The sequence below is a fragment of the Pleurodeles waltl genome, chromosome 1_1, assembly GCF_031143425.1.
Source record: "Pleurodeles waltl isolate 20211129_DDA chromosome 1_1, aPleWal1.hap1.20221129, whole genome shotgun sequence".
NCBI classification, from domain to species: domain Eukaryota; kingdom Metazoa; phylum Chordata; class Amphibia; order Caudata; family Salamandridae; genus Pleurodeles; species Pleurodeles waltl.
The window spans coordinates 535,455,963-535,481,291 of NC_090436.1; the positions used below are offsets into that span (position 1 = coordinate 535,455,963).

At 43.3% G+C, this 25,329-nt stretch overlaps 1 protein-coding gene across 1 annotated transcript in view; it reads right to left on the minus strand.

Moving 5' to 3' along the window:
- PCSK1 (proprotein convertase subtilisin/kexin type 1) overlaps nt 1–25,329 on the minus strand; it is a 209,557-nt gene that overhangs the window by 33,797 nt on the left and 150,431 nt on the right. The window contains exons 11-12 of the mRNA XM_069225743.1: nt 11,629–11,786; nt 8,841–8,974 (exon numbers count right to left, since the gene is read on the minus strand). Of these exons, the coding sequence (XP_069081844.1) occupies nt 8,841–8,974; nt 11,629–11,786 (292 nt within the window). The remainder of the gene's footprint in view (nt 1–8,840; nt 8,975–11,628; nt 11,787–25,329) is intronic.

Genomic DNA, 25,329 nt, shown 5'->3' on the forward strand with positions numbered 1-25,329 from the left:
TGCAGCACTGCTTGTACCACCCACTTAAGTAGGTCTTTAAACATGTCTCAGGCCTGCCACTGTAGAGCCTGTGTGCTGTTTTACTGTCATGCCTTAAACTCCCCTTTTATTACACATTAAAAAAACCTAGGTAGGTCCTGTGTATCCCAGAGGGCAGGGTGCTGTGGAAGTAGAAGGTAGGACATCTGCTACTTATTTTTACATGTCCTGGTAGTGAAACACTCCCAAATTCGTTTTTCACTACTGCAAGGCATACCCCTCTCATATGACAGCATTGGGAATGCTTTAATACATTTATTGTAATGTTTGATTGAGGAGGAGGAGTAGGATGGTCATGTTTGGCACCTCTAGACTTGTAATAATACATTATCTTCAATGGTAAAGTTGGATTTTTTATTACAACTTTAAATATGCACTTTTAGAAAGAGGGGATTATTCTGCTCTTAAGCCCTGTGTGCCTGCCACTAATACATGTCTGGGTTGGGTGACAGCTGGGCTTTGTGCATTCCCTCTAGACAGTCACACACAAAGGGAGCTGAGGTGTGCCATTTACATCCCGATGGCCCAGCACCAAGCTGATGGGCCTTCCTGAGCTAGCTGGGAAGGAGGAGCTGACACTTGCACCTGAATAGGGCTGTGACTGCCCCTCACTCCCTCCACAAAGAGCTGCATAAAACCCTGTTGTGTGTCTGGAGCCAGGGAAGGGAAGACCTGTGTGTGCTTCAATGCCTCTGTTTGAAGCCACCCCCACCTCAAAGACACCACTGGCTATAAGAACTGCACTTATGATCCTACAAAATCAGTACACTTTGGGACCTGAGGATACTCTGCCAGGAAGAAGGACTGCTGTGCTGCTAAAGGGACTGCCACCCTGCAGGAATTTGCTGGACTCCTGCTTTGCAGTGCATCCCCTGCTGCCTGCCACACTTCTTTCCTGGAAACCAGAAGGACATGACCTGCATCTCTTCATCCCCATAATCAAGTGACTCCAAGGGCTTGCTGGCTTGCCTCAGGAAGTCTCAGGGCCATCAAAGACTTCCCTCAACTCTGCTTCATCCGTTGGCCTCTGCCCACTGTGAGTCCTGCCCTGCCAAGATGTGCCAATCCAGTCCTGGACGTTGAGAGTGGAATCAGTAGCTGTTTTTCTTCACCTCTCAGAACCGACACAGTGCTCTTTAACACCAACGCATTGCTTATTCAACGACGACGCGTGACCCGACTGTGAGGTTCAACAATGACGCAGCGTCAATTTGAGGACAACGTTGCATGACTCGATTATGACACATTGTCTGCATCAAAAGGGATTCAATGCCGATGTGGGACCTGACTGAAAGGCTCGATGACAATGCTTCCACCAGACTGCTTGAATTGGGACAGATGCATTGAGCCTTCGATAATGGTGTTTGCTCCATCCAAGGTACTTTTCCAGTGGGCCCAGCATGGGTCCTATAGCCAGCTTTCCCCTCCAACGAGGCCAGGCTGAACTTTGGATTTACCCCAGTCAAGCATGACCTCAAGTAACTTTTTAGCACTACTGACTTTTAACCACTACGTTGCAATTAATTCTTTAAAAATTCATATCGTGAGTTTTAGTTATTGGATTGTTGGCGTTTTGGTCTTGTTTTACTCAGATAAATGTTCTCTATTTTTTAAGCTGCGTGGAGTGTTTTTGTTATGTCTTCCACTATGTTACTGTAATTAAAGTGTTGCACAAATATCTTACATATTGCCTCTTAAGTTAAGCTTGACTGCTCATTGCCAAGCTACCAGAGGGCGAGCACAGGTTAATTTAGATAGTTTAACTGACTTACCCTGACTAAGATTGTAGTCCCTATTTGGACACAGTGCTTACCTTTGCCAACTAAAGACCCACTTTCTAATAGTGATATTGGCTGAATACCTGACACAGGCTCAAAATACCCAGACATAACACGAGGCCAGCTAGTAGTCATGGACTGTGTTTCACGACCATTACTGATGTGTACTATATTTTGGAACAATAGCCATGATGCAGGGTAGAGTAACTACATTATAAATGGCAAGAATCGAAAAGTTTGGGATTACCACACTATATTCTTTTTAAAATTTAGTGACATTTTGAAAAAGTAACAATTGCACACTATTTTCGATTAAGACAATATTTTTGCAGTTTCACATTATTTTACCTCACATTTATTTAGATTCATAACATGGTTGGCTCTTTTTGATAAACTTTTTTAGAAAGAGTTGCCATTCAAATCCTCCACTAAATCTTCATAGCAAGGGAACATTTTACCACCAGATCTAAAAACGCATCAGTCAATGCCTCTGATGTATTCAAATCTGTGATGTGTTTCTCTCTCTATAACACTGCACACATTTGCCTCTTCAATATAGTCCCAGAATAAATATTGTAGATCTACACTTTGGTTCGTTGAATTTTGTTATGCTTGTCATTACCTATAATATCCCTTGTTGTCCAGCACAATCACAGTACGTTATTCAAATACTTGTGGCCTTGGATTTAATGTAATTAGGTTTAATAACACTCATAAACATTCGTCATCCATGTATAATTACAACAACAGCTCGTTCGCCATTATAAACCTCACTATCAAGGCTGTTGATGGTAAACTCACGATCTATCTTTATCAACAGAGCATAACACTTTGCTACTCAACAAAAGTCATCACTTCAAAGATGACCTTACCTATGGCCAATTTCAGCGAAACCACACTAATTGCAAATGGAAGGTAGACTGCTTCAATGAGGCCTCTCAAAAGAACCAATATTGAGTTTTCCTTTTGTATGTGCCAAAAAAATCAATGCAATTTTTGTGAATAATTTCCTATTGGTTACCCAAAATCGGATCGTTTGCCTGCAGGTTTCTTCTGCTATTTGTTCCCTCTCCTCTTTTTCACTGCGTGCTTCATCATCCTCACCGTCTCCGCCCCCCCCCCCCGCCCTTCAATGACATCTTTTTAGCCGAAGGCCACATTAGCAGCTTGCACTGCTGCAACTGGCAAAGGGAACCTTTTACTTCTGTTCTGCCGTCCTCCGACTGCTTATCTCTCAAGACTGCCTCATTTGTAAATGGTATTGATAATGAAATTGCTGGCGAGCCTCCTGCCCAAACCTGACTCTGGCTTATTTCGAACTTGGCTCTGCCCATGGAATCTCTGGCTTGCTCACCTCTATATAGAGTGGTGATGTTTCCAGCACGGCTTTTTTGTTTTTAAAGCATCGTTTTTCACTTCAACTAATACCAGTATTAATGATATCAACATATTTATAATAAAATGCATGATTTTCAAACTTTTGCGTTCAACTCGAAGTTCCAGCTTCACACTCGGATACTAAAGGTTAGTTTGCAATAATGACTGCTTCGTCACAGCTCAGTGATAGTACTATGCCGCAGAGCTAGGCTGGCAGCAAAGCCAATGATGCCAAACGACCCTCTTTCTTGCATTACATTAAATGTGCTAAATCTGGAACACCATTTGTGCATGGCAAACTTACAGATGTTCGATGCACTGGCATGTTTTATGCAACAACTCTATTAGCCAGAATCTTTTTAAGCTAGCACACATGGGATCCTTCAGAAAATAAGATTTCAAAGAGTTTAGTTGTGCATTTGCCAAATCCTCACAGCTGCTCGAGAATTGCCTTGTCTGGCAGATGGAACTTTTGGAGTGGACAATGCTAACACACTATATATCGGGGGTAAATTGTCAAGGCCCAAATGGACAGCACGTCTAAAAAGAAACAGGTATTCATCAGTCACTTGTCAACAGTGTGGGAAAAACATTTTCTTGAATAGTTTTTTACCACCATCTTAGGTATGACTTGATTATTTTTAAACTAATTTTTATTGGTTTCAAAAGTTTTATGCAGGTGCACAGCGGGTAAAAATGCATATTGTGAGCATTAGTGTGACAACTGTTACCAGAGGGGACTGGCCATTGTAAGTCAGCAAACTGGTGCACATAAGGAGGTATTGGTTCGAAACAGTATACAATTTAACTAGACATTAAAATACCTGTAATTGTCAGGTCACAACAATTACAAGAAATCATATGAAAGAAAGCGTAAAAATATGTACAAATAGTAGCCCATATCTAGGCATTTATAGCGGATGGTGTCCAATCTAATATACTGATGTGATGATGAACTGATGTGCACATACAACTTAAATCCAATTAAATCCAGGCATACTCTCACAAAGAAACATGCAATCTAGTGTGGGGGACAGATGAGGAATGCAATGGAGTACAGTCATTAGTCTATCTCACGAAGCAAGAGTTGTGGCTAGGGTGCGTATGAGAGTGCCTGTAATTCACTTACGAGGGTGTCCAATTCTAGTGCAATAGGGACTCTATGCAGGCCCCGGGCTTCTTCTCGTCGTAGGGCTACTGATTCAGCTTTATCCAATTTTAGGGTATCAACATACCAGGATAGCAGCTCTGGTAGCCGAATAGCCACCACTGCATCACAATGGATCTCTGAAACTATCAGTAGAGCCAAATCTATCAAGTAGTTAGTAATGCTCCACGACTTCTTGTGTTTAAATAGTCCCAAGAGGCCAATTTCCATAGTGCACAATTCCACCAGCTTCGTGATATTTGTCAATCCATCCATGACTTCCCTCCATAGTATCATTGCTTTCGGACAATCCCAAAACATGTGGGCCAAGTCAGCAACATTATTGGCACATCTAGGGCAATTTGAGGCAACGTCATATATCCTTATCAGACACGCAGGTGTAAGGTATGTTCTGTGCAGTATGTTGTGCTGTATAAATTGACATTTTGCATTGCGAGAGAACTTGTGCAGGTGTACTAGGACTTTGTCCCACTCCTTTTTCGTCAGAGCATGACCAATTTTGCACTCCCATTCCTGTTGAGGGGATTGCAGTGAGTCCTGTGGGGTGTGAGCTAGTGCACAAACAAACCATGTGGTTAATCGGAGGCTGCCTCCCAAGATGTGTAGGGTGCACACCAAGGGTTGTGTGTCTGGTTCAGTATCTGTGGTTTGCCAGAGGCACTGTGATTAAGCCAGCTGTGTGTGGTAGGTCAGAAAATGGCTCAGTGAAAGATTATGATCTACTTGTAGTTGCTCAAATGGAATAAGTTACCAACACAAAAGGATGATGGACGGAGTGCTCAACAATGCAAAAACTCACCCCCAGTCACAGATCTGGGTTTAATCCATTGTTCTTTTGCTCACCATGCCACCCCAGTTTGGACCCAGCCACATGCAAATCAATCTTGACCCTGTTCCTTATGGGAACAGTCCAGCCCGGACTGCCAAGCCAGGTCCTCCCTGGACTGGAAACAAGCATCCTGGAACCGGTTTCAGGGTATCACCCATCATCAGCCAGGCTAGCTTGAATCCAGTGGCACAGTGAGCAAGAGACCCAAGTCTGGGCATACCCTTCCCACTTAGGGCAACGTTAGCAACACAAAAGGATGATGGACGGAGTGCTGAACAATGCAAACACTCACCCCCAGTCACAGATCTGGGTTTAATCCATTGTTCTTTTGCTCACCATGCCACCCCAGTTTGGACCCAGCCATATGCAAATTAGTCTTGACCCTGTTCCTCATGGGAACAGTCCAGCCCGAACTGCCAAGCCATGTCCTCCCTGGACCGGAAACAAGCATCCTGGGACCGGTTTCAGGCTATCACCCATCATCAGCCAGGCTAGCTTGAATCCAGTGGCACAGTGAGTAAGGGACCCACGTCTGGGCATACCCTTCCCACTTAGGGCAACGTTAGCAACACAAAAGGATGATGGACGGCGTGTTGAACAATGCAAACGCTCACCCCAGTCACTGATCTGTGTTTAATCCATCATTCTTTTGCTCACCATGCCACCCCAGTTTGGACGCAGTCATATGTAAATCAGTCTTGACCCTGTTCCTCATGGAAACAGTCCAGCTGGAACTGCCAAGCCAGGTCCTCCTGGACCGGAAACAACCATCCTGGGACTGGTTTCAGGGTATCACCCATCATCAGCCAGGCTAGCTTGAAACCAGTGGCACAGTGAGCAAGGGACCCACATCTGGACATACCCTTCCCACTTAGGGCAACGTTAGCAACACAAAAGGATGATGGATGGAGTGCTGAACTATTCAGACACTCACCCCAATCACAGATCTGGGTTTAATCCATTGTTCTTTTGCTAACCATGCCACCCCAGTTTGGACCCAGCCATATGCAAATCAGTCTTGACCCTGTTCCTTATGGGAACTGTTCAGCCCGAACTGCCAAGCCAGGTCCTCCCTTGACCAGAAACAAGCATCCTGGGACCGGTTTAAGGGTATCATCCATCATCAGCCAGGCTAGCTTGAATCCAGTGGCACAGTGAGCAAGGGGTGCTTGTTTCTGGTTCAGGGAAGACCTGGCCTGGCAGGTCGGGCTGGACTGTTACCATGGGGGAACAGGGTCAAGACTGACTTGCATATGGCTGGGTCCAAACTGAAATGGCATGGCAAGCAAAAAAACTGATGAATTAAACCCAGATCTGTGACTGGGGGGTGAATGTTTGATTTGCTCTGCATTCGGTCCATCATCTGTTGTTTTTGCTATTGTCGCCCCAAGTGGGAATGATATGCCTAGACGTGGGACCTATGCTTGCTATGCCAGAACAGGTTGTTAGACTGTTCTAGGGGCTTGCCTTTTGGCACTAATATCTTGCAGATCATTCTCTGGGCACATTCCTTCATGGGTGATCCCAGCTCGTCCAATTGGCATCCTGCTAACCATCTGGGTAGCCATTGTTGCTGTGCTGCCAAATAATAATGCTTTAAATTAGGGGCTCCCAGGTCCCCTTTTTCTACTGGTAATTGGAGGTTATGAAACGCAATCATGTTTTGCCCTTTTTCCTAATAAAGCTCCCCAACATACCATCGAGAGTGTGAAATGTGGAGTGAGGAACATTTACTGTGAGGTTATGGAAATAATAAAGAAAATAAGGGAGCATCACCATCTTAGACAGCTATGCTCTGCATGCTCCAGAATGTGAGCTGTGGGCGGAACGAGGCAATGGTCCTCGTGAGGTTACCGTTTGTAAAATCGTGCGTAGTGTGGTATGCGCGAATGTCAAGGTACCAAAATTTAAGTTGCTCCCACCTTATAGAATGGAGGCTGTCGGTCAAGTGGTGTGGCGGGCAATATGGGCTCTGGGGGAATTACCAGGACGTAGCCCAATTCACTTCCCGTCTCTAAGTGGCACGGAATTCCTCTAAGGCCTCCTGGATCTCTCCAGTCCCCTGTCAGATGTCCCAGATATAGGGGAGCACATCATCTGCATATAGAGACACGATATATAATTCTTCTCCTATGGGGATGTCCCATCTCTGCCCATCGCATTGCAGCAGCTGAGATAACGGCTCCATTGTTAGGGCAAAGAGCAGTGGGGATAATGGACATCCCTGGCACGTTCCCCTACTGATTGCAATCGGATCCGATAAGAGTTGACCTATCTTAACTCAGGCCACAGGGTCTGCACAGAAAAGTTGTATGAGGCATAACAGACTTTCAATAATGCCCACCTTTAGGAGTGTTGCGAACACGAACTCCCAGTTCACTGTCTCAAATGCTTTTTCTAAGTCTAAAACCAGACAAACTGCATGTGTCTGGTGGATGGGTGGGAGTTCCAGCACTCTGTAAACTTAGGTATCTCTTAGTAACACATTTTCTTGAATACGACATGCTTACACGTGCATCTGATTCATAAACCTTTTTTCCTTAAGCATGTTTAAATCAATGAAAAGCTTTATATCTGTAAGTACAGCAAGGGGTAGTTAGTTGTGCTTAATACAACCTAAAGATTAGCATCCAAGAATATAAAGTAAGTTGAGATCTCACACTGCATGTGAGAAACAAGTGCCTGTAGGCCATGAAAACAGCTGAAGCTCTTTTACATCTAGTTTAGTTCTCTAATTCCTTGGGCACAAATTCACATCCGTGCAAGAAGAGAGGATGCAAAGAAATAGCAAGAGCCCAAGTATCTCGCAGCTTCCCATTTGGGAAACTGAGATTTTAGCAAATATTTGTGAATCATTGTAAAACACATGAAATCTCCCAGGTGTAGAACAGATCTCAGTGCCAGAAAATAATAATAATAATAATGATAATGATAATAATAATAATAATAATAATAATAATAATAATAATAATAATAATAATAAGGATAATCACGTTGCTCCCAATGACTCTTTACAAACTTGGTTATTAACAAATAAGATTCCCCTAAGAACGAAGCCAAGCTACTCCAGACTAACCAATGTTTGTACTGGGGTAAAACTCGAGAGGCCATTGTTTATGTCATAAAGTTTACAGAACAACATCTTTCACCTTGACTTCCTTCAAACATAACATGCATTGAGTTTTCTTATGCTCTACTGATGCAAGTTGAAGAACGCAGTAATCCCACCCTATTTTTATACACATTTTATTAGTAAGAAGTTGGGTTGTCTGGAATGTTGAGTACAGCGCAGCCTTCTTTTCATAAAAAGTTCCCTCTTTCTTCCATTTAATATTTGTTATTAGATATAGAAAGACTAGTTAATCCAGTTGTAAATGTCAAGTTGATAACCAATGCACTGAGCAGACGGAAAGGAATTGGCACATATTCAACGCATTTTTTTAAGGATAAAAAACACAGAAGCAATGGACCAACCAACGTGCCCTCTTCATTGAATTCAGCAATATCGCTGGCGATCATTCCCAAATGTTTACTAGTGTCTGAGCCACAGCTGTGGTACAGTCTTGAAGTGAAGATATTTCTGTTTACACTGGTTGTCAATACTGATGATGCTGTAGATCATAATCTATGCGTTACCAGGAATACTTACCAGGTCACTGATTTTTAGAATCCAGGATCCTGCCGGATTCTCTCCCCATGTGTGCACAGACATGAAGTCCCAGTTTCTGAAGCCACTGGAAGAAGTGTCCCTCTCTCTTTCAGCCAGAAGAACGGTATTAGTCCCTGCATTAGATGATGGTAGACAAATTACAGGTCTGCAGACATTGTTGTACATAATGGTTACAGTAAAAGCAACTTGTATTCACGAGTTTTTTTTTTTAATGGAGGGGCCAGCACTTTCTACGCTACCGAGACTACAAACAGCCCAGTGTGCTCTAGCTTAGTAAGCAGCGCAGCGAAACAACCACAACTCAGTTCGAAACTCAGCACTGCAGACCTGCTGTTTGGTCACAAAAACATGTTTTACAATTCTCAGCTAATGTTTCTTCAGCTATATTGGAAATAGAGGTAAGTACGTTATTTCTATTGAATCCACTCTGCATGCTCCCCCTAATAGGTGAGTATTGTTGTTCTCTCTTACCTTTAAAAGTTGAACGCTCTTCTTAAAAATTTGAATTATAAACTACATTTAGATCTATTTATGATGGACTTAGTAATTAACAAATTAATATAGTGTATTTCTTCTTTGGATAATAGACTTGCAAGTGCTCAACACATGACACACAGATGACAAAACGTGGCCTATATGTTTTACGGCTAGGGAACCTTTTGTACTTGTACTAGACTAGCATTGTGTTTCTCAATCTAAATACCCTGTAGGTTGCATCCTCCAAAACACTTGCTAACATTCTGTAATCTCCACGTTCAAAGCCCCCTCCCTCTCATCTGCCAATCACCTTCAGCTCATCCTCAGGTGCCCTGGCTCTCATTCTTCCCTTCCCCTCCAGTTCATGCTCTGGTCCTCCTCCCTAGCATTCTCCAGCTCCAACTCTGACATCCACATTTCCTCTGTTCCCCCACTACCTAGCATTCCCCTTATCCGTTATCCATTAATTAACCTATTCATCAGTCATCATATTCCAAAAAGAGAAAAGGCTCCGACCTATGACAGGACGCAGATGGATATTCACAACATAAGTCAATTGATTGTTTCACACTCCGACTTATTAGAGTCATATGTCAGTTGGGCTCTATCTTCAACAAACATAGGTCCGTTGGCCTCCTGGCCGCATAAACAATATACAAAAAATAAATTAACTGAATAAAAACCTCTGTGGCTGGTTACTCACCCATGATTTAGTTCTCCATTTGCATTTAGATTTGTATTCAGATATTCAACAAACATAATGGACAGAAATGCCACATACGTCTCATCAGCCAGTACTCAAGATGTGTTTTAGCAGCACATGATTAAAAAAACTGTGTATTTAAAGGAGGATGGTGAGAGAAAATGTACAATATCACAGTAGGTTTGCTTGACAGATAGTTGGCCATGGAATTATCATGCTTCACACTGTACAGCACATGGGAAAAGTGATTGAGCTGGATGGCTGAACTCTACGAAGGAGCCGAGGGGTGGGCCAAATATTAGGTCAAGGGGAAAGGTGTGAGAGGTAACAGGGATGATAGGAACAGACCTAAATCTTCAAGAGGTGCGTCTATGAAAGAACTGGGTATTGATGTGGAGCCTGTGTGCAAAGAGAAGAGAACGGCCTGGGTGAAGACAGTCTGAAAAGGTTGGGAGGGTGAGTCAATGGATGGATTTCACCACTTGATTGAGGAATTTGCCGAGGGGGCTATTGCATAATGTGAGCCATCCTGCCACATGTCTGTGAGTGACAGTTCACTGAGGGGTAGCATGTTAATTTGGATCTTACCAACAGTGATGGTGAAATAGGGGCAGAAGGGAAAGATGTTGAGAATGTGGCAGCTGGCACAGTGACAGTGAAGGACATAAAAGGAAGCGTCTCTTGTTTAAATGACAGCTGATAGTTGTGGGCCTAGGGAAAGGGGGCACGGAATCACAGTTTAAATAGATAGGATCTTAATGGCGTTGGGTGCAGTAGACAGAGGTTAGTGAGGACCCCAAAATGTTAGTTATCAACTGAACGTCCAGTAACAGATGTCCAAGGGGCATTTAAATACTTGAGCGAAGAGCAAGTTGGTAAAAGACGGTGGAGTGAAGAAAATGCTGCAGTCATAAGTAAAGTGGTGACTGAAGAAACCGAATGAGGATTTAATGAGTTTATAAGTGGAAGGCATGATTGCAAAGAACACCATTTCTTACAATAGCTGGCCATGGCAATTTGCCATTCACCATTTGCATGAAGTGATGGATCAACCTTTTGTGGTTGTTGTGCTAGTGTTAGAATAAGATGAAGCCTGGAGGGGGCAGAAGGTGCAAATGAGGTATAATGTGCTGAATGCAGTGCCTAGAGTGCTGTTACATCAGAGGAGACAGAGAGTAGTAATTCTGGGCCTGTTGGGTGGTCAGAGAAAGGTTTTTTAACCTGTTGACTGGTCGGAGGGCATTGGATGAAAGCTTATATGTTGATGTGGTGGTTGTAATGAAGATGATTAGACTGCGTGGGCTTCAGGATGTGACGGGTCGGAAGGGATCAATCAAAGGGAGACTAACATGAGTTTTGAATGACAATGGTGGTGAGAGAGGGGTCTTGTGCTACATTGTGGGGAGGTAGTGTGGATGGTATGTTTTAAAGAATCTATTTAGATTTTATTTGGTTGAAAGGAACAAATCAAGGCAGGAACGTCAATTATATAATGTCAGAGTTTTCATTTTGACAAGTTAAAGTTTATTTCCTCCAGCACAGAACGGGGGGGGGGGGAGACTAGTGAGGTATAAATGTGAACAGTACCTGAGGGTGAGGTGAGTGTAAGATGAAGGTCCCCTCTCCGTGAATATTCAATCGTCGCTTCAAACTGCACATGTTCCAAAGACGTGATGTGATTAGCTTGGCCCTCACAGGCCTTGGTGGGAATCTCAATGCTCAGCTCCCCTTCTGATCTCAAAGACCTGCAGGAATTCCAGGAAAAATAAGGCTTTAGTCACCGTGTTTGAGCATGCACTGCGGCTGATCAGCTTTCTGCGCGCGTCCTCGAGGGACTGTGAGATAAATTGTTGCCAAACTCCAAACGACGTAATGTCTTCCAGTGCGCGGGAGGAGGAAGGGGCGATATTTAAAGTGCCTGTTTTAGTCAGCCCTGAATATCTCTAAATTATTCCACAAAAATCCTCTTAGCTCTTTTAGTATGCAGCAGACACTTTGGTGAGCATCAATTGTTTATGAATGATCTGTCATGGTGCCACGTATTCGCGCTAAAATTATCAGAGGCAGATGATTGCCCGCGTGACTGACTCGTCTTTGTGAGAGATTCAACTTTACAAAAAAGAAAAGGAACACAGTGTTTAGCGTTCCTATAAATAACGGCACAAAGGATAGCTTCACTTTGCATGGTAATTAGGAGGCAGTCTTCTATGGCTATGCGTTCGGGTGTGTCATGTATGTGGAGGCGTAGGATGTGCACGTGTGCTTCCCAGTTTCCAGAACAGGATAGCACTGTTACTGCCATAGCTATCCTACATTTTTATAAAATGATTCAATCGATCACTTTTAAGGCTGTGGTGATCACAGAATTTTACACAATGTGACATCCCACAAGTCCTTTCACCCTTATATTAGACACCGACAGTGATTACTTATAGCATAAAGAAAGAAACCCTAGTGACGTCAAATGCCCTTGCTCAGAACACCAATGCCTCCGTCTTCGATCACTTAGCATTTTTTGTCTCTTTATCTCCCTATCACAGGCTCTTTTCGCCACAACTTTAATACCTTATCATCAATTCTTTATCTCCCTTTCTCTCTATCTCCCTATTCTCATTTCTCGCTTTCCTACCTTTCTCTCTCTTGCTCTGGGTCAGACTGGCTATGAAAAATAAGACCCAGTCGCCAAAATTGAAGGCAGCTGCCCACCACCTGCACAAATGAACCACTGAAGGCTGTCTAATGATAGCTGTATTGTGACACCAGGTTCGTATGATTGTCGCAAACACAGTAGAGAAGGCCTGAGATTTCACGCTGCATGGCTGCCTGGAGGTGGAAGGAGGTTGGCGCCTTGGAGGTTTTCTGTTAATTGTTCTAATACTATTCATTGGCATCAAAATCAGTTGCAACGTGTTTAGCTCCTTGGTGATGAGAGGGCGTGTTTGCTATTCTCGTGACGGAGTTCTCTGTTTCCATCTTATCTATGATAGAGTGTCTGCCCTCGTGCAACGCATCATTCACAAAAGTGGGCCGTCAAAGATTCATAGAGTTTTGTTGACTGCCACTGACTGTTTAATGGCGGCTCCCTTCTGTATTATTCATGGGCCAATGTTCCCTTTATTGTGGGGATAAGAGGAAATCAATAATGCAATGAGTATTATTCAGGTCTCTATTGATATTCATGACAGCAAGAGCAGTGAGTTCTGATCACCAGGCTGCAGGTTAACTTATTTTGTGTACAGGCCAAATTCATAATCAAAATCAGTGCTCAAGATGTTTGGAATGGTAAAAGTAGGATATATAATATTTTTTGTGTTAAAAAGAGCACAGACTCCAGAATCGAGAATAGATAGTGTAGGAAATTAGGTTTCTTGTTGAGGGGGGTGAAACCCTACTCAAGCAGCAACCACAATTTCTTTCAGGGTGAAGGCACAAGCAAACAACAAATTAACCTGTTCTCAACCCTCTAGTAGCTTGGCACAGGGCAGTCAGGCTTAACTTAGAGGCAAAGTGTAAAACATTTCTGCAGCAATTCACATAGCAGAAAAGTGAAACACAACACATGAAACATCCCACAATGATTGAGAAAAATAGAGTGAAATGTAATACATTTTATGAGATCAAAATTACAATAATCGAATTAGTAGAAGCAGAGATGTGCAATTTTAAAGATTTAAGTGAAAGTAGTGCACAAGTATAAAGAGTCAACTGTGTGAGCTGGTCACACCAAGACCATATATGTACTGGAGAGTTCAGTCTTAGGATCCAATATTTATACCTAGAGTATTTATAGTTGAGGTCCTTTGTGCTAGCCAGTTTACAGCTTTATTTTTAAGTTCACTCTCAGATTTCTTTTTCATTCAATTCAGGATGAGAACATGGGATAAAATCATAACATGTGGTGTTGATTTTGGTGGAAGGGGAATAACACTGATGGATAAGGATTGATCACGGCTCCTACTAGGGTCGTGATCTGATTGTGCATAGTTATTTTAAGAACTGAGGAAATTTGAATTAATATACGTATTCCTTTTTATAAGAAATCTGTGAATTCAATGATTTCTATTGTTTTAAGATCTACTCTTTCAACTTTTATTTTAAGATGGAATGTAGTTTTAAAGTTTTTAAGAGTAATTATGTGAAAGTAATATGATTGTTTTTATGGTTTACTAATATATTAACTGAATAAAGAATTTTGACTGAGTGACTGACTTTTATCTGGAGTCCACATTGAAGTAGGAGAAATGACTGGAGATTTCCACTCCCAGAGGTGCTTGGAATTTTCTTCCACCCTGCCTGGACCCCAGTTTGATGGGATCACAATAGACTAGTGTCAAACCCTTTGTGGGTGTGCTCAGGCAGAGCCTTTGTGGTGTGCAAGTGTGGTAGGTGACAGCTCCTCCCCTCATCAAGTTAGAGATGATCCATTCTGCCAACACCTATGGCCCTTTGACACTGTCTGAGAGCAGTACACAAAGACCAATTGCCAGCTACGCCTAGTCATGTGACCCAGGAAAAAGGCTGCAGGCACCAAATGGTTGGGTCAAAAGTGGCATTTTCAAAAGAGGCTTAAAATCCAACTTTGCCATTAAAGAGGTTTACAAATGACACTTTTTAAAATACCAAACTAGGCATTCCTACCAGTTCCCAGTCAAACACTATTACTTATTAAATCTAATAAGTTAATCAAATGTTATCTTAAGGGTGAGGTAGGCCTTGCAGTCATGAAAACAAACTTAAGGGCTTTCCATTCCCAGAACATGTAAAAGATAAAAGTATACGTCCCACATTTAAAAAAAACGGCACCCTGCCTGCTTGGCTGATTGGCGCCTGCCTGAGGGGTGATCTATTTGTTTTACAAAGGAAGGTTTAGTCCTGGCAAAAGGTTTATTTTGCAGGTTGAAATGTCAGGCTAGACTGCACACACTGACTGCAATGGCAGTCCTGAGACATGTTTAAAGTGCTACTTAAGTTGATGACACAATCCGGCTGCAGGCCCACTAGAATCATTTAATTTACAGGCCCTGGGCACAGGTAGTGGCACCTTAATAGGAACTTAAATTAAATATGCAAAGCCAAATCTACTATGTTTTAAAGAGTGAGCTCAAGAACTTTATCACTGGTTAGCAGTGGTAAAGTACGCAGAGTCCTAAAAGCCAAAAGAAATGGTGCATAAACCAGAAGGGTGAAGACAAAAAGTTTGGGCATGACCAAGCAGAAAGGGCTGTGTCCAACCGATGCATATGTAAAAAAGAGTTGCACTTCTGCATCAAAATTACACATTTGTGGAAGTGGAACTATTTCATTAATTTCACACTTAAACTTTGGTTGAGAAAACACATAATCAGAGTTTACTGGCATGTGAAATGTGTTGATACTAAGTAGAACAATCACATTTTGTCCATTATGTAAAAAAACAGTACACAAAAAGGTTCAAAAGCAGCCCAGGGTCCAGGTACATCAGTTTGTATACATGTGCACAATGCCTGCAATGCTTCTCTAGCAGGTGTTTGATCCGTGCCCTGAAATAGATAACAGGATCCAAATACATGGTGCTCTTTACTCGAGATACAGCTTCTAGGATGTGATGATAGTGATTATCCAAAACAGAACAGGAGTGAGATAATTTTAAGGCATGAGCAACCCATTGGTATTAACAGCTTCAACATGCTCAACCTGCAGAAAAGGAATAGCAAACTGGAAACCAAGGGACGAATCACAAATATATTTTGACTGGTGCCATTGCATGTCCTTTGAGGTAAGTTAAAGCAGTGCTTGCTGCAAGCACCTTTTACCACTGTATTGTGAAACCAGGACACTAGCAGTGTTAATGTAAGACAAGAATGTTTGTGTACAACTGTTGTGTATCATTTTGTTGTGGTGATTACATGTTCTGCAATTTATTGTGCTACTCTTTGTGTGCTGCATTATTGTAATGTGTTTTTGTTGTTTTGCACTGAGACTTCTATATTATGTTGTTTTGTTGTCGTGTACCCTGTTATGTTTAGTTCTGTTGCTATATTACTTTGTGTATGCTATTGTGCCGTGTACAGTTGTTGCAAATAAATATGTCTGCAAATGCTAACAGCACATGCCTTTAAAGTTCCTGTGATAAACAGACATGAACCCTTCTGTATGGGTAAATATTGATAATCCGGCATGTGGTATTTGCATATATACACATAAATTCACAGAGCTGCGCTTTATGGAAGGAATGACTGATCCTGTCCTAACTGCACCAGCCTTTTCCCAGTAACATGAAGTCCTGTCAGGCTCAGCACAGAAAAGTTCATCTAACTTGATTCACAACATTTTTGCCAACTTAATTAATCATAGTTGCACAAATAATACACAACAATCATCTAATCTTTATAACTTATTTAAGCCATAAAACAAGTATGAAAATAGTAATTATTTAATCTAAAATACTAATTCATACCGATAATGTGAGGAATTGGATTATTATTTGGGTTGGATGACTATCCCCATTAAGGAATATTTACAACCCTTCTCAGGGTGAACCTTTAAAGTCACTAAATTATCCTGAGCTCAATCCTCTGGTAACCATAGTGTCAAGCAGATAGGCTTAATTTAGGGCACTGTGTAAAGTATGCAACAGTAGAAGAGGAATAAAGTCAAAATGGAAAACAATAGAAATCAATGTAATTTTTAAAAATGTAAGTAATAATAGCACTAAAAAGCACAAAGCATCAATGATAGTCACTGGTTACAGGAGTCCGGAACCAAGACACAATTTGAGGAAATCTGTGGCATAGCGCAGGTTGGATACACCAACTAACTTTGTCCTGATTAAAGATTTTACCTTCTGATGAACTCTTTTATGTTCCAATCCATCAGAGGAGTACTTTTCTAAAGCCTCTCATGACTTCTGGGGGGAGGGCATTTAGAATCTCACAGAGTGTCAGCCCGAGGCTAACAACAAGACCGAGTCCTGTTCCAGTTGTCACTGGTCAGCTGGGTACTTCCAGGAAAGGGCCTCTTGTAGCTTTTTGATTCCCTGGAGCTTGAACAGGAGGTCTTCCTTATGATCCTTGGAGTCACATCTTTGCCTTAGATACAAAATGGTGCAGGCCTAGTCCTCCATGGCTCCTCTAGGATCACAGACAATAGGTTCAGTCCTCTTCTGATCTTCCACAGTTCGAGGAAGTGTTCTGAAGTTGGTGTCTGGGGGTGCCACATTTATGCCTGGCATAGGGTAGTGGGTGGGAATGACTCCTGGGCACACCCTAATCAATAGGGAAAAAGGCCATAGCCCAGGGACAACCCTACCAACTTTGGGCATTTTCAAAATGGCAAAAGTCTTCAGCCACACTGGACCTGGGCTCTGAGGGCAGGGGTTGTGTTTGTGGAGTATCCTATGATAATCCTAGTGTCCTATCATAGCTAATACTAAAGTCATGGTAGAAGCAACCACTGTCCCCACAATAAGTCCACATACAGAAGTCTGATAGGGCAAAAGCAGAGTCCGTCTGCAATCAGACAGTGAATCCACAAGAATTGTCTTGGCATCCTATTCTCTCCCCTTTCAAGTGTGCCCCAACGGTTTTGTGTAAACTCAGAAACAAATGTCTGGTAGAACAAAAGCAGAGTCATTCACCTAATAGACAGTGGAGCCACAAGACACATATAGGCATCCGTTTTTCACCCTTTCTATTGTGACCCAAGTGTCGTACGTGAAACCAGCAGAGATATTTAACTGAATTTGACACTGATGTGTCAAAAAGGATGGCCACAGTCCCACCCTTCATATTCTGTGGAGTTCAGAGGAGTCACCTCTGCCCATTTATATCAGTCCGTTTTTTAATCCTGGGAGGCATTTCACATCCATTCTCATCTTCTGAAGACTAATTACTGGCTGGGAGAAGTTGGAAAGCCAATGCAAATTAGCCTCCAGGAACTTCAAGCAGGGAAAAGGTAACTTTACTTTTGCTCAATATTTAATTAAACATAGGAATCATTAGACTATAATGAGAAGCTGAGCTCAAGATGCGACTGAGAAGATAATGCCTGAAACAAAACCTAAGAGGAGAACTGTCGGGTGAATAAATGTGTTTTCTTTGTCTGTCTCAGGACCTTTGGCAGGCTTGTAGCATCTGACTAAAAGGACAGGCTGTTCATTCATTTGTGCCACAATACAAGTCTTTCAACAGGTTTACTGAGATTGAATCATCACTTCATCACTTGGATCATACAATCTTCGAAGAAGCAGAACGTTTGGTCAGGGAGACCAATGTGATTTACTTGCTAATTCAGACATAAAGTCAGAATTAAGGCTTCTGCCCAGTCACCCTGAGAGCTTCTCCTTGCTAGGCTTCTGCGTGAAGAGCCATTACCATTTTAAGAATCATTTATCTATGTGGTGTGTAGTGCCACATGCACCTTTTGGCAGTTCAGTATTGTTTTGGCACTACATTGCAGCAGAGTGTGGGATACAGTGGACTGGATGATCTTTTGTGGCCAAGAGAAGCATGTAAGGTGTGGTAAATTAGTGAACCGAGTCCCGCAAATAGCAGAGATCAAGTGTCAGTATTGTGCCAGACAAATGCTAGGCACCAAAGACCGGCATTCTTAGGGATAGAATTAAATTTAGTTACATAGGTGTCTAATTTATTAATGCATAAGGTGACCACTTTAAAAAAGGGTACTCTGAAGTTGGCATAGCCCCTGATATGGCAGCTCATCTTTGTGGCAACTGAAATACTCTTGGGAGGCCATTTTAAGTCACCTTTCCAGGTGAGCCTGCAGCAGTGTTTGAATTTCACATGGCACACCAAGAAAAGGAGTGGGCACAACAGACATAGACATAGACAGAAAATAGTTTGAACTGTACATCACTTTTACCACAGTGCGGATGAACAAATGATGTACCATGGATCGCCAAGTGATGTAGAAAAACAGTTTACAAGTCTCCAGTGTAGATTTTCTGGTGTTGCTCCCTTTTGTGTCATTTTTTAAATAATTTGTCATAGCTTCACATTCTGGATTGAGGGCTGGCCCCTAGCCAAAAGCATTCATTTTGAAATGTTTGAAATTAAATGTAAGCCTTTCTGAAAAGTTTCTTCAGCATTGTAACAAAGCTGATGCCCTTTCTTGCTCTAAGATAAATATGTTCAGAAAAATGGTTAATCTGGGCAGAAACCAAAATGAATTTCTTCCCAAAATACCTCAGAAATGTTGGACCCTCTAGAGTAGATGATGTGGTATGCATGACAACCACACTCCATGTAATTACAAACACCTTCTTTGGTCCTGGACATATGAGTCACAGCCCAATACTTTCTGGGTATTGTAGTGTTGCCCTTTTTCTATTGGTGCTATAGACTAAGCCACCTGATACCAATTATTTGCAGATGAAAAGTCCTGGACTAAATGCAGTGTTGTCATGTGGTGATAATATCCAGAAGCTTCCTCCATTTCAAAGCACGCACCAGGTATAAATATTGGACCCTTACACCCAGCTTGTCAGTACAATTCTGGACCTGTGGACTTTGCCAAGAAGAAGGACTGCTGCTGATGAAAGAACTTTCACTCTGCTGGACTGCTGCTTTAAAGGACTGCTTTCCTGCTGTGTTGACCTGCTATTCTGCTACCCTCTTACCTTGTGTGAGAAGGACTGAACCTGCACTTCTAAATCCAGGCCCCCCGAGTGACTCTAAGGACTAGTAGACTGGTGTTTTGATGAGGAGCCTCAGGGGCATACCAGCCTTCCAATAACCTTGAACCCAGCATCTGGGCATCTGGGAGACCTGCCCTAACACCCAAGTGGGGCCACTGCAATCCTGGACCTTTGGAAGTGGGCTTGAATATGCTCTGCCAGCCCAGATGAGGATCCAGCAGAACCAATGCATCTCCTCTATGACGCAGTACATCTCCTGCAGAACTGGATTATTGCCTTTGCTGCTCAAGCATCCCCCTCGGACACAACCTATCGCCTGTCATGGTGACGTTCCCGATACAAGAACTTTGCATCGCCAACCTCAGCCCATTAGGGCTGATGCATCTCCAAACATGGACAATGCCTCACTCAACACAGCCTGTTAGTGCCACCACCGTACAATGCATCTCCACATATGGACATCACATTGCAGCTTCCAGCTCCCCGGAAGCACTGCTGTGCACTGTATCTTCTCAACTGGACATTGCATTGTCACTACTGCGTGACGAATCCTCAACATAAGACTCTGCATCTCTTCTCAAGATTAAGGTACTGTGTTCAGAAGGCCAAGGTGGGTCCCTGTAGCCAGACCGCGCTCCATCATGGACAGCCTAAACTTGTGGCATTGTCCTGTCCCAGCACAACCAGATAATCACAGTTGGCACTTGTGCTTTTTGGTGCTATTTTCACTGAAAATTTCAAACTTGAACTGAAGTCTTGCATATCTCTGGTTCTAATTGGATTTTTGTAGTATTGGTCTTGCTTTATTTATTAAAATGTACTCTATTTTTTTTAAATGTTGTGGGATTTTTCTTGTGTCATGTTTCACTTTATTACTGCTTGAAGTGTTACGCAATACTTTACACATTGCCCGTAAGTGAAGCCTGACTGCTCTGTGCCAAGCAACCAGAGGGTTGAGCACTGGTTAATTTGGGTTTGCTTGTGACCTCACTGTGACAACAATTGTTGCTGCTTGAGTATGGTTTCACCCCCTTTAACCAATAACCCAATTTCTGACACATAGCATGCTACTTAATAGGTCAGTTCTAAATCCTTACTGCATAAGACAGAGCCCAAGTTCATTATTAAGGCCTTAATCAGAAGTTGAAGTGGTCCTTGCAACACAAGCGATTTTTCAAACACCATTTAAACAAAAATTATTTGACTGTCTCTCTACACATTACCATTATGTTTTCTGAGATTGAAGACTGGGTGTGCACAGCAGTAGAGAGCTAGTGGCTTCATGGGGTGAATTACTCAGTGGCATAACTGAGCCAATTCCAGCATTTCTGTTTGCTTTTGTATAAGCTCCTGCTTTTAAGTGCTGTGGCAGACCCTGAAGCATTGGACTTGTATCAGGTCCTCCTTCAGAACTGCCAGTGAGACGTGTTGCATTTTCGCAAATGTCATCTGAGAGTCTGGCTGATTTGGCTCAACTTCTATTTTTTTTTCAAAATGTCTATGGAATGATGGTCGGGTTTGCCTATATAACTCACCCACTCATTGCCCTCAAAGACACACTTTTATGCCCCACCTGATTCATACTTTACGGACCACCAGCGGTCTGTAGTGAAGATAATCATTCAGCCTATTTGTGGAGGAAACATGTTTTTATAATATTATTGTTCTCCCTTTTCTCCATAAGGAAAACACATTTAGCTGGGTAGAAAAGTCTACCGCTTCTCAGCCCAAAAATTTGAGGGTGATTGATATCATTCTCACCCTATTTTCTCCCTTTCACAGGACAAAATTGCATAAATATAATTCAAACCCCCACTGGAATGGCTGCATTCATTCATAACGATTTCCATAAAATTCCTAAAGGCTAATACAAAGAAATCACACATTACTCTCCGCCTACTGCTGATTACATACTTGAATCTTGATGTATTATGTTTTATTATGTGCAGTAGTAAATGGAAATTATGAGTCTGAAAACACTGTTCTAATTATTACAATTCGGGGTTAATGTCCATTCATTGTATTTTATTTTGTTAGAAATATATACATATCTATGTACAAAGAAGGGCTTACAGTCAGCCTCTTCATTAATTGATCTGTTTGCCTCTGCCCAGTAAAGTCTATGCCATTCAGCAGGTGGTTAGTCCATTTAGGTCATTGAGGCCCTCATTAGAAGATTGGCGGTAAATGCTGCCTTCCACCATGGCGACGGTCGCCAAAAGACCGTCGCCATGGCTAACATCCGCCTGCCAGATTATGTCCTGCAGCTAGATTTCTGCCACAAGAAAGGGTGGAAATCCGGTTGTGGCCATACTGGTGGATGGTGTTAAGGTGGCACTGCTACCACCAGCAACGCCACACCAGTAGACCGCCACCAGCTGTATTATGACAAATAATATGGCCTGGTGGTGTTCTGCTGGTGGGCACTGCTGGTGGTAGCAGCCCCCCATCCCGTCCCCTGCCGGAAGACCCCCTGGATGCAGGTAAGTTGGGTTTCCGACAGGGGAGGGGGGCGGGGGTGTTGTGTGTGTGTGTGGGGTTGTGTATATGAATGTGTGAGTGTGTGAGTGAATGTGAATGTGTGTTTAGTTTTGTATGCATGTGTGTATGCATGTGTGAGAATGCATGTATGAATGGAAATGTGAATGCATGTTTGTGTGTCAATGTGAATGTGTGTATGGATGTGTGCGAGAGTGAATGGATGCAAGCAGGAATGAACGTGTGTATGCCTGTGTGAGTGAGTGTGTGTATGAGTGGTGCGTGTCTGCCAGTGTGGGTGAATGGGGGGGTGGGGGAATGGAAGGGGAGAGCATGGATGGAGGGGGGGGCATCTGGGAAGTGTTTTGGGGGGTGGGTGAGCATCCTACTAGTGACAGGGAAGGAATTTTCGTTACGAACGCCACAAAAACTATGGTGGTAGGCAGGGTCAAAATGCTGCTGGCAGCACAATAGCAGCCGCCGGGGTGGAGATTGTTATCTCCGGCCCGGCGGCTGCTACCGCCACGGCGGTAGGAGTGGTATATTGGCAGGTTGGCTGTGTGGCGGTATGTACCGCCAGCCTGTTGGCGGTACTACCACCACATTATCACCGACCGCCGGGGTCGTAATGACTCCCTGAATGTCTTCCCTGTCAGTGACAGCATTTTCACTTGCACATGTGCAAATTCTCCCCAAAAAGTGTCCACTTTAGTGCCACAGCTGGTAGGGAATGGTCTGCTTGTGATTCATGTTTTTTTTTAAATTTAATCTTATGATGGTTCATTTAACGTTTACTTGTTTTTGTGTAAAGATACACATCAACTATAGACCAAAGTATTTCTATCTTTTATAACACGTTTAACGTCTATTGCATATGTTTGCAAAAAATGTAAAGTAAAATTGTGGGTATATCAGGGCCAGACCTATTGCTTTTGCCAATGCTTGTTATACTTATGACTTTATGAATTGTACTTAACCCCTTCCCCGCCAAGGACGTAATGGTTACGTCCCATGGTGCAGCGCTCAGGTGCCACGGACATAACAATTACGTCCTTGTACCGGCGCTCGGGAAGTGCTAGTGCTCTCCCCGAGGGCCATGGGGGCAGGGATGGAAGGGGAATTGCTTCCCCCCCAGTGACATCTGACGACATCAGCGTGAAATTGCACGCTAACCTCATCAGAGGCCACCCCCATGCTTTCAGCACAAAGAGAAATGATTTCATTTCTCTTCCGATCAGGGGGAGGGGTGTGGCAAAGAGACATGAAAGGAAAGACCTTTCCTTTCATGTCTTTCTGAGCATTTCTGCAGCCCGATCATAGAGCAATCGGGCAGCAGAAATGCCCACTAGACACCAGGGAGTTTTTTTTGTTGCATATAAACAATAAAGGGGAGCGACCCCTTGAGCAAGGGTCTCTCCCCTGAAGGGCATTCTTTTAAGGCTTTTTCTGCCCCCGGGGGTAGATCGGCCTATTTTAACTAGGCTGATCTGCCCCTGGGGGGGCTGAAGCCTTTAGACACCAGGGATTTTTTAAAACTTATTTACAGTGGGGAGTGACACTTTAGGCAAGGGTCACACCCCTGGGAGGGGGCAAATTGTTTTAGGTCATTTCTGCCCCCATTGGGGGCAGAGCAGCCTATTTTCTTAGGCCAATCTGCCCCCAAGGGGGGGTAGAAACCACTTTGCGCCAATTTCACGCAAAGGGAGCAACCCCTTAGGCAAGGGTCGCTCCCCTGGGAGCAAATATATTTTAGGCCATTTCTGTTCCCCTTACGGGCAGATCAGCCTATTTCTATTAGGCCAATCTGCCCCCCGCCCCAAAAGGGTCAGAAACCACTAGGCACTAGGGATTTTTTATTTTTTATTTTCACAGATGGGGAGCGACCTCTTAGGCAAGGGTCGCTCCCCTGGGGGGCAAATTTATTTTAGACAATTTCTGCCCCCCTTACGGGCAGATCGTCCTATTTCTATTAGGCCCATCTGTCCCCAGTGGGGGGGCAAAACCACTTAGGCCCGAGGGACTGGTGTGTGTGTTTTGATTAGTGGGCAGCCCCTTGGGAAAGGTTCACTCCCCTTGGGGGCACATTACTGTTGGTCATTTCTGCCCCCATTGGGTGCAGATTGACCTATTTTGTAAGGCCCATCTGCCCCTAAGGGGGGGCAGAAAGCCCAGCAGAGACCAGGGAAAAATTATTTTTTTTAAAAAGAGGGTGGGGGGTATAACCATACCCCCATCCCAAATAAATGGAGACAAAGTTGTTCTGCCCACCGGTGGGCAGATGGGGCAATTACCCCCGATCCACTACCCAGGGGGGCAGAAAGCCTACTAGATGCCAGGGAATAAAAAAAAAAAATGTGGGGTGGTGGCTACCAACCTGTCTGGGCATGGTTATGCCCCCACCCCAACCAAAGGTGATAACAGTCTTTCAGCTCTCCCCCCACAAACTAAAAGATCTTATCCCAAAGGCAAGCAAGAGGACATTTGATTATTTTGGGTTTGGGTTTTGGTTTTACATTTGGGCCATGAGAGCTTGTCTAACTCTCCAAATTGTCCCACTTGGAATGGTGAGGGCTGCACTTTTTGGACTTTGGGACGCTGCCATGTAGAAAAATCTGTGAGACCTAGACAAATCTGAAAACTAAACATCAGGGTGAATCCAGGGTGGTGTGCATCATATGCACCCGCAGCATTTTCATACCCTCAATGGCCTACAAACCTCCAACCTTGCTTGAAATCACATATTTTCCCCACATTTTTGTGATGGAACCTTCCAGAATCTGCAGGAATCCACAAAATTCCTACCACCCAGCATTGTCGGATCCAAACTGAGAAATATTCTGCCCCAGTTGTCAGCCTAAAAACATTTTTTTTTCAAACTGCCCTTCTGGACCAGCTTTGCTTCCCCCCCCTCACTTTTGACATGTTTTTTGTCTCTTCCCTGTCACAGACACTTGGTCCACCTATACAAGTGAGGTATCATTTTTACTGGGAGACTGAGGGGAACGTTGGGTGATAGGAAATTGTCTGATCCCTCAGTTGTCTAGTTTTCAGAAATGTCTGGGTTTGGTAGGTTTCCCTAGATGGCTGCTGAGCCCAGGACCAAAAACGCAGGTCCCCTCCACAAAACAGGTAGTTTTGCATTTTATAATATTGAGGTGTCCATGTAGTGTTTTGGA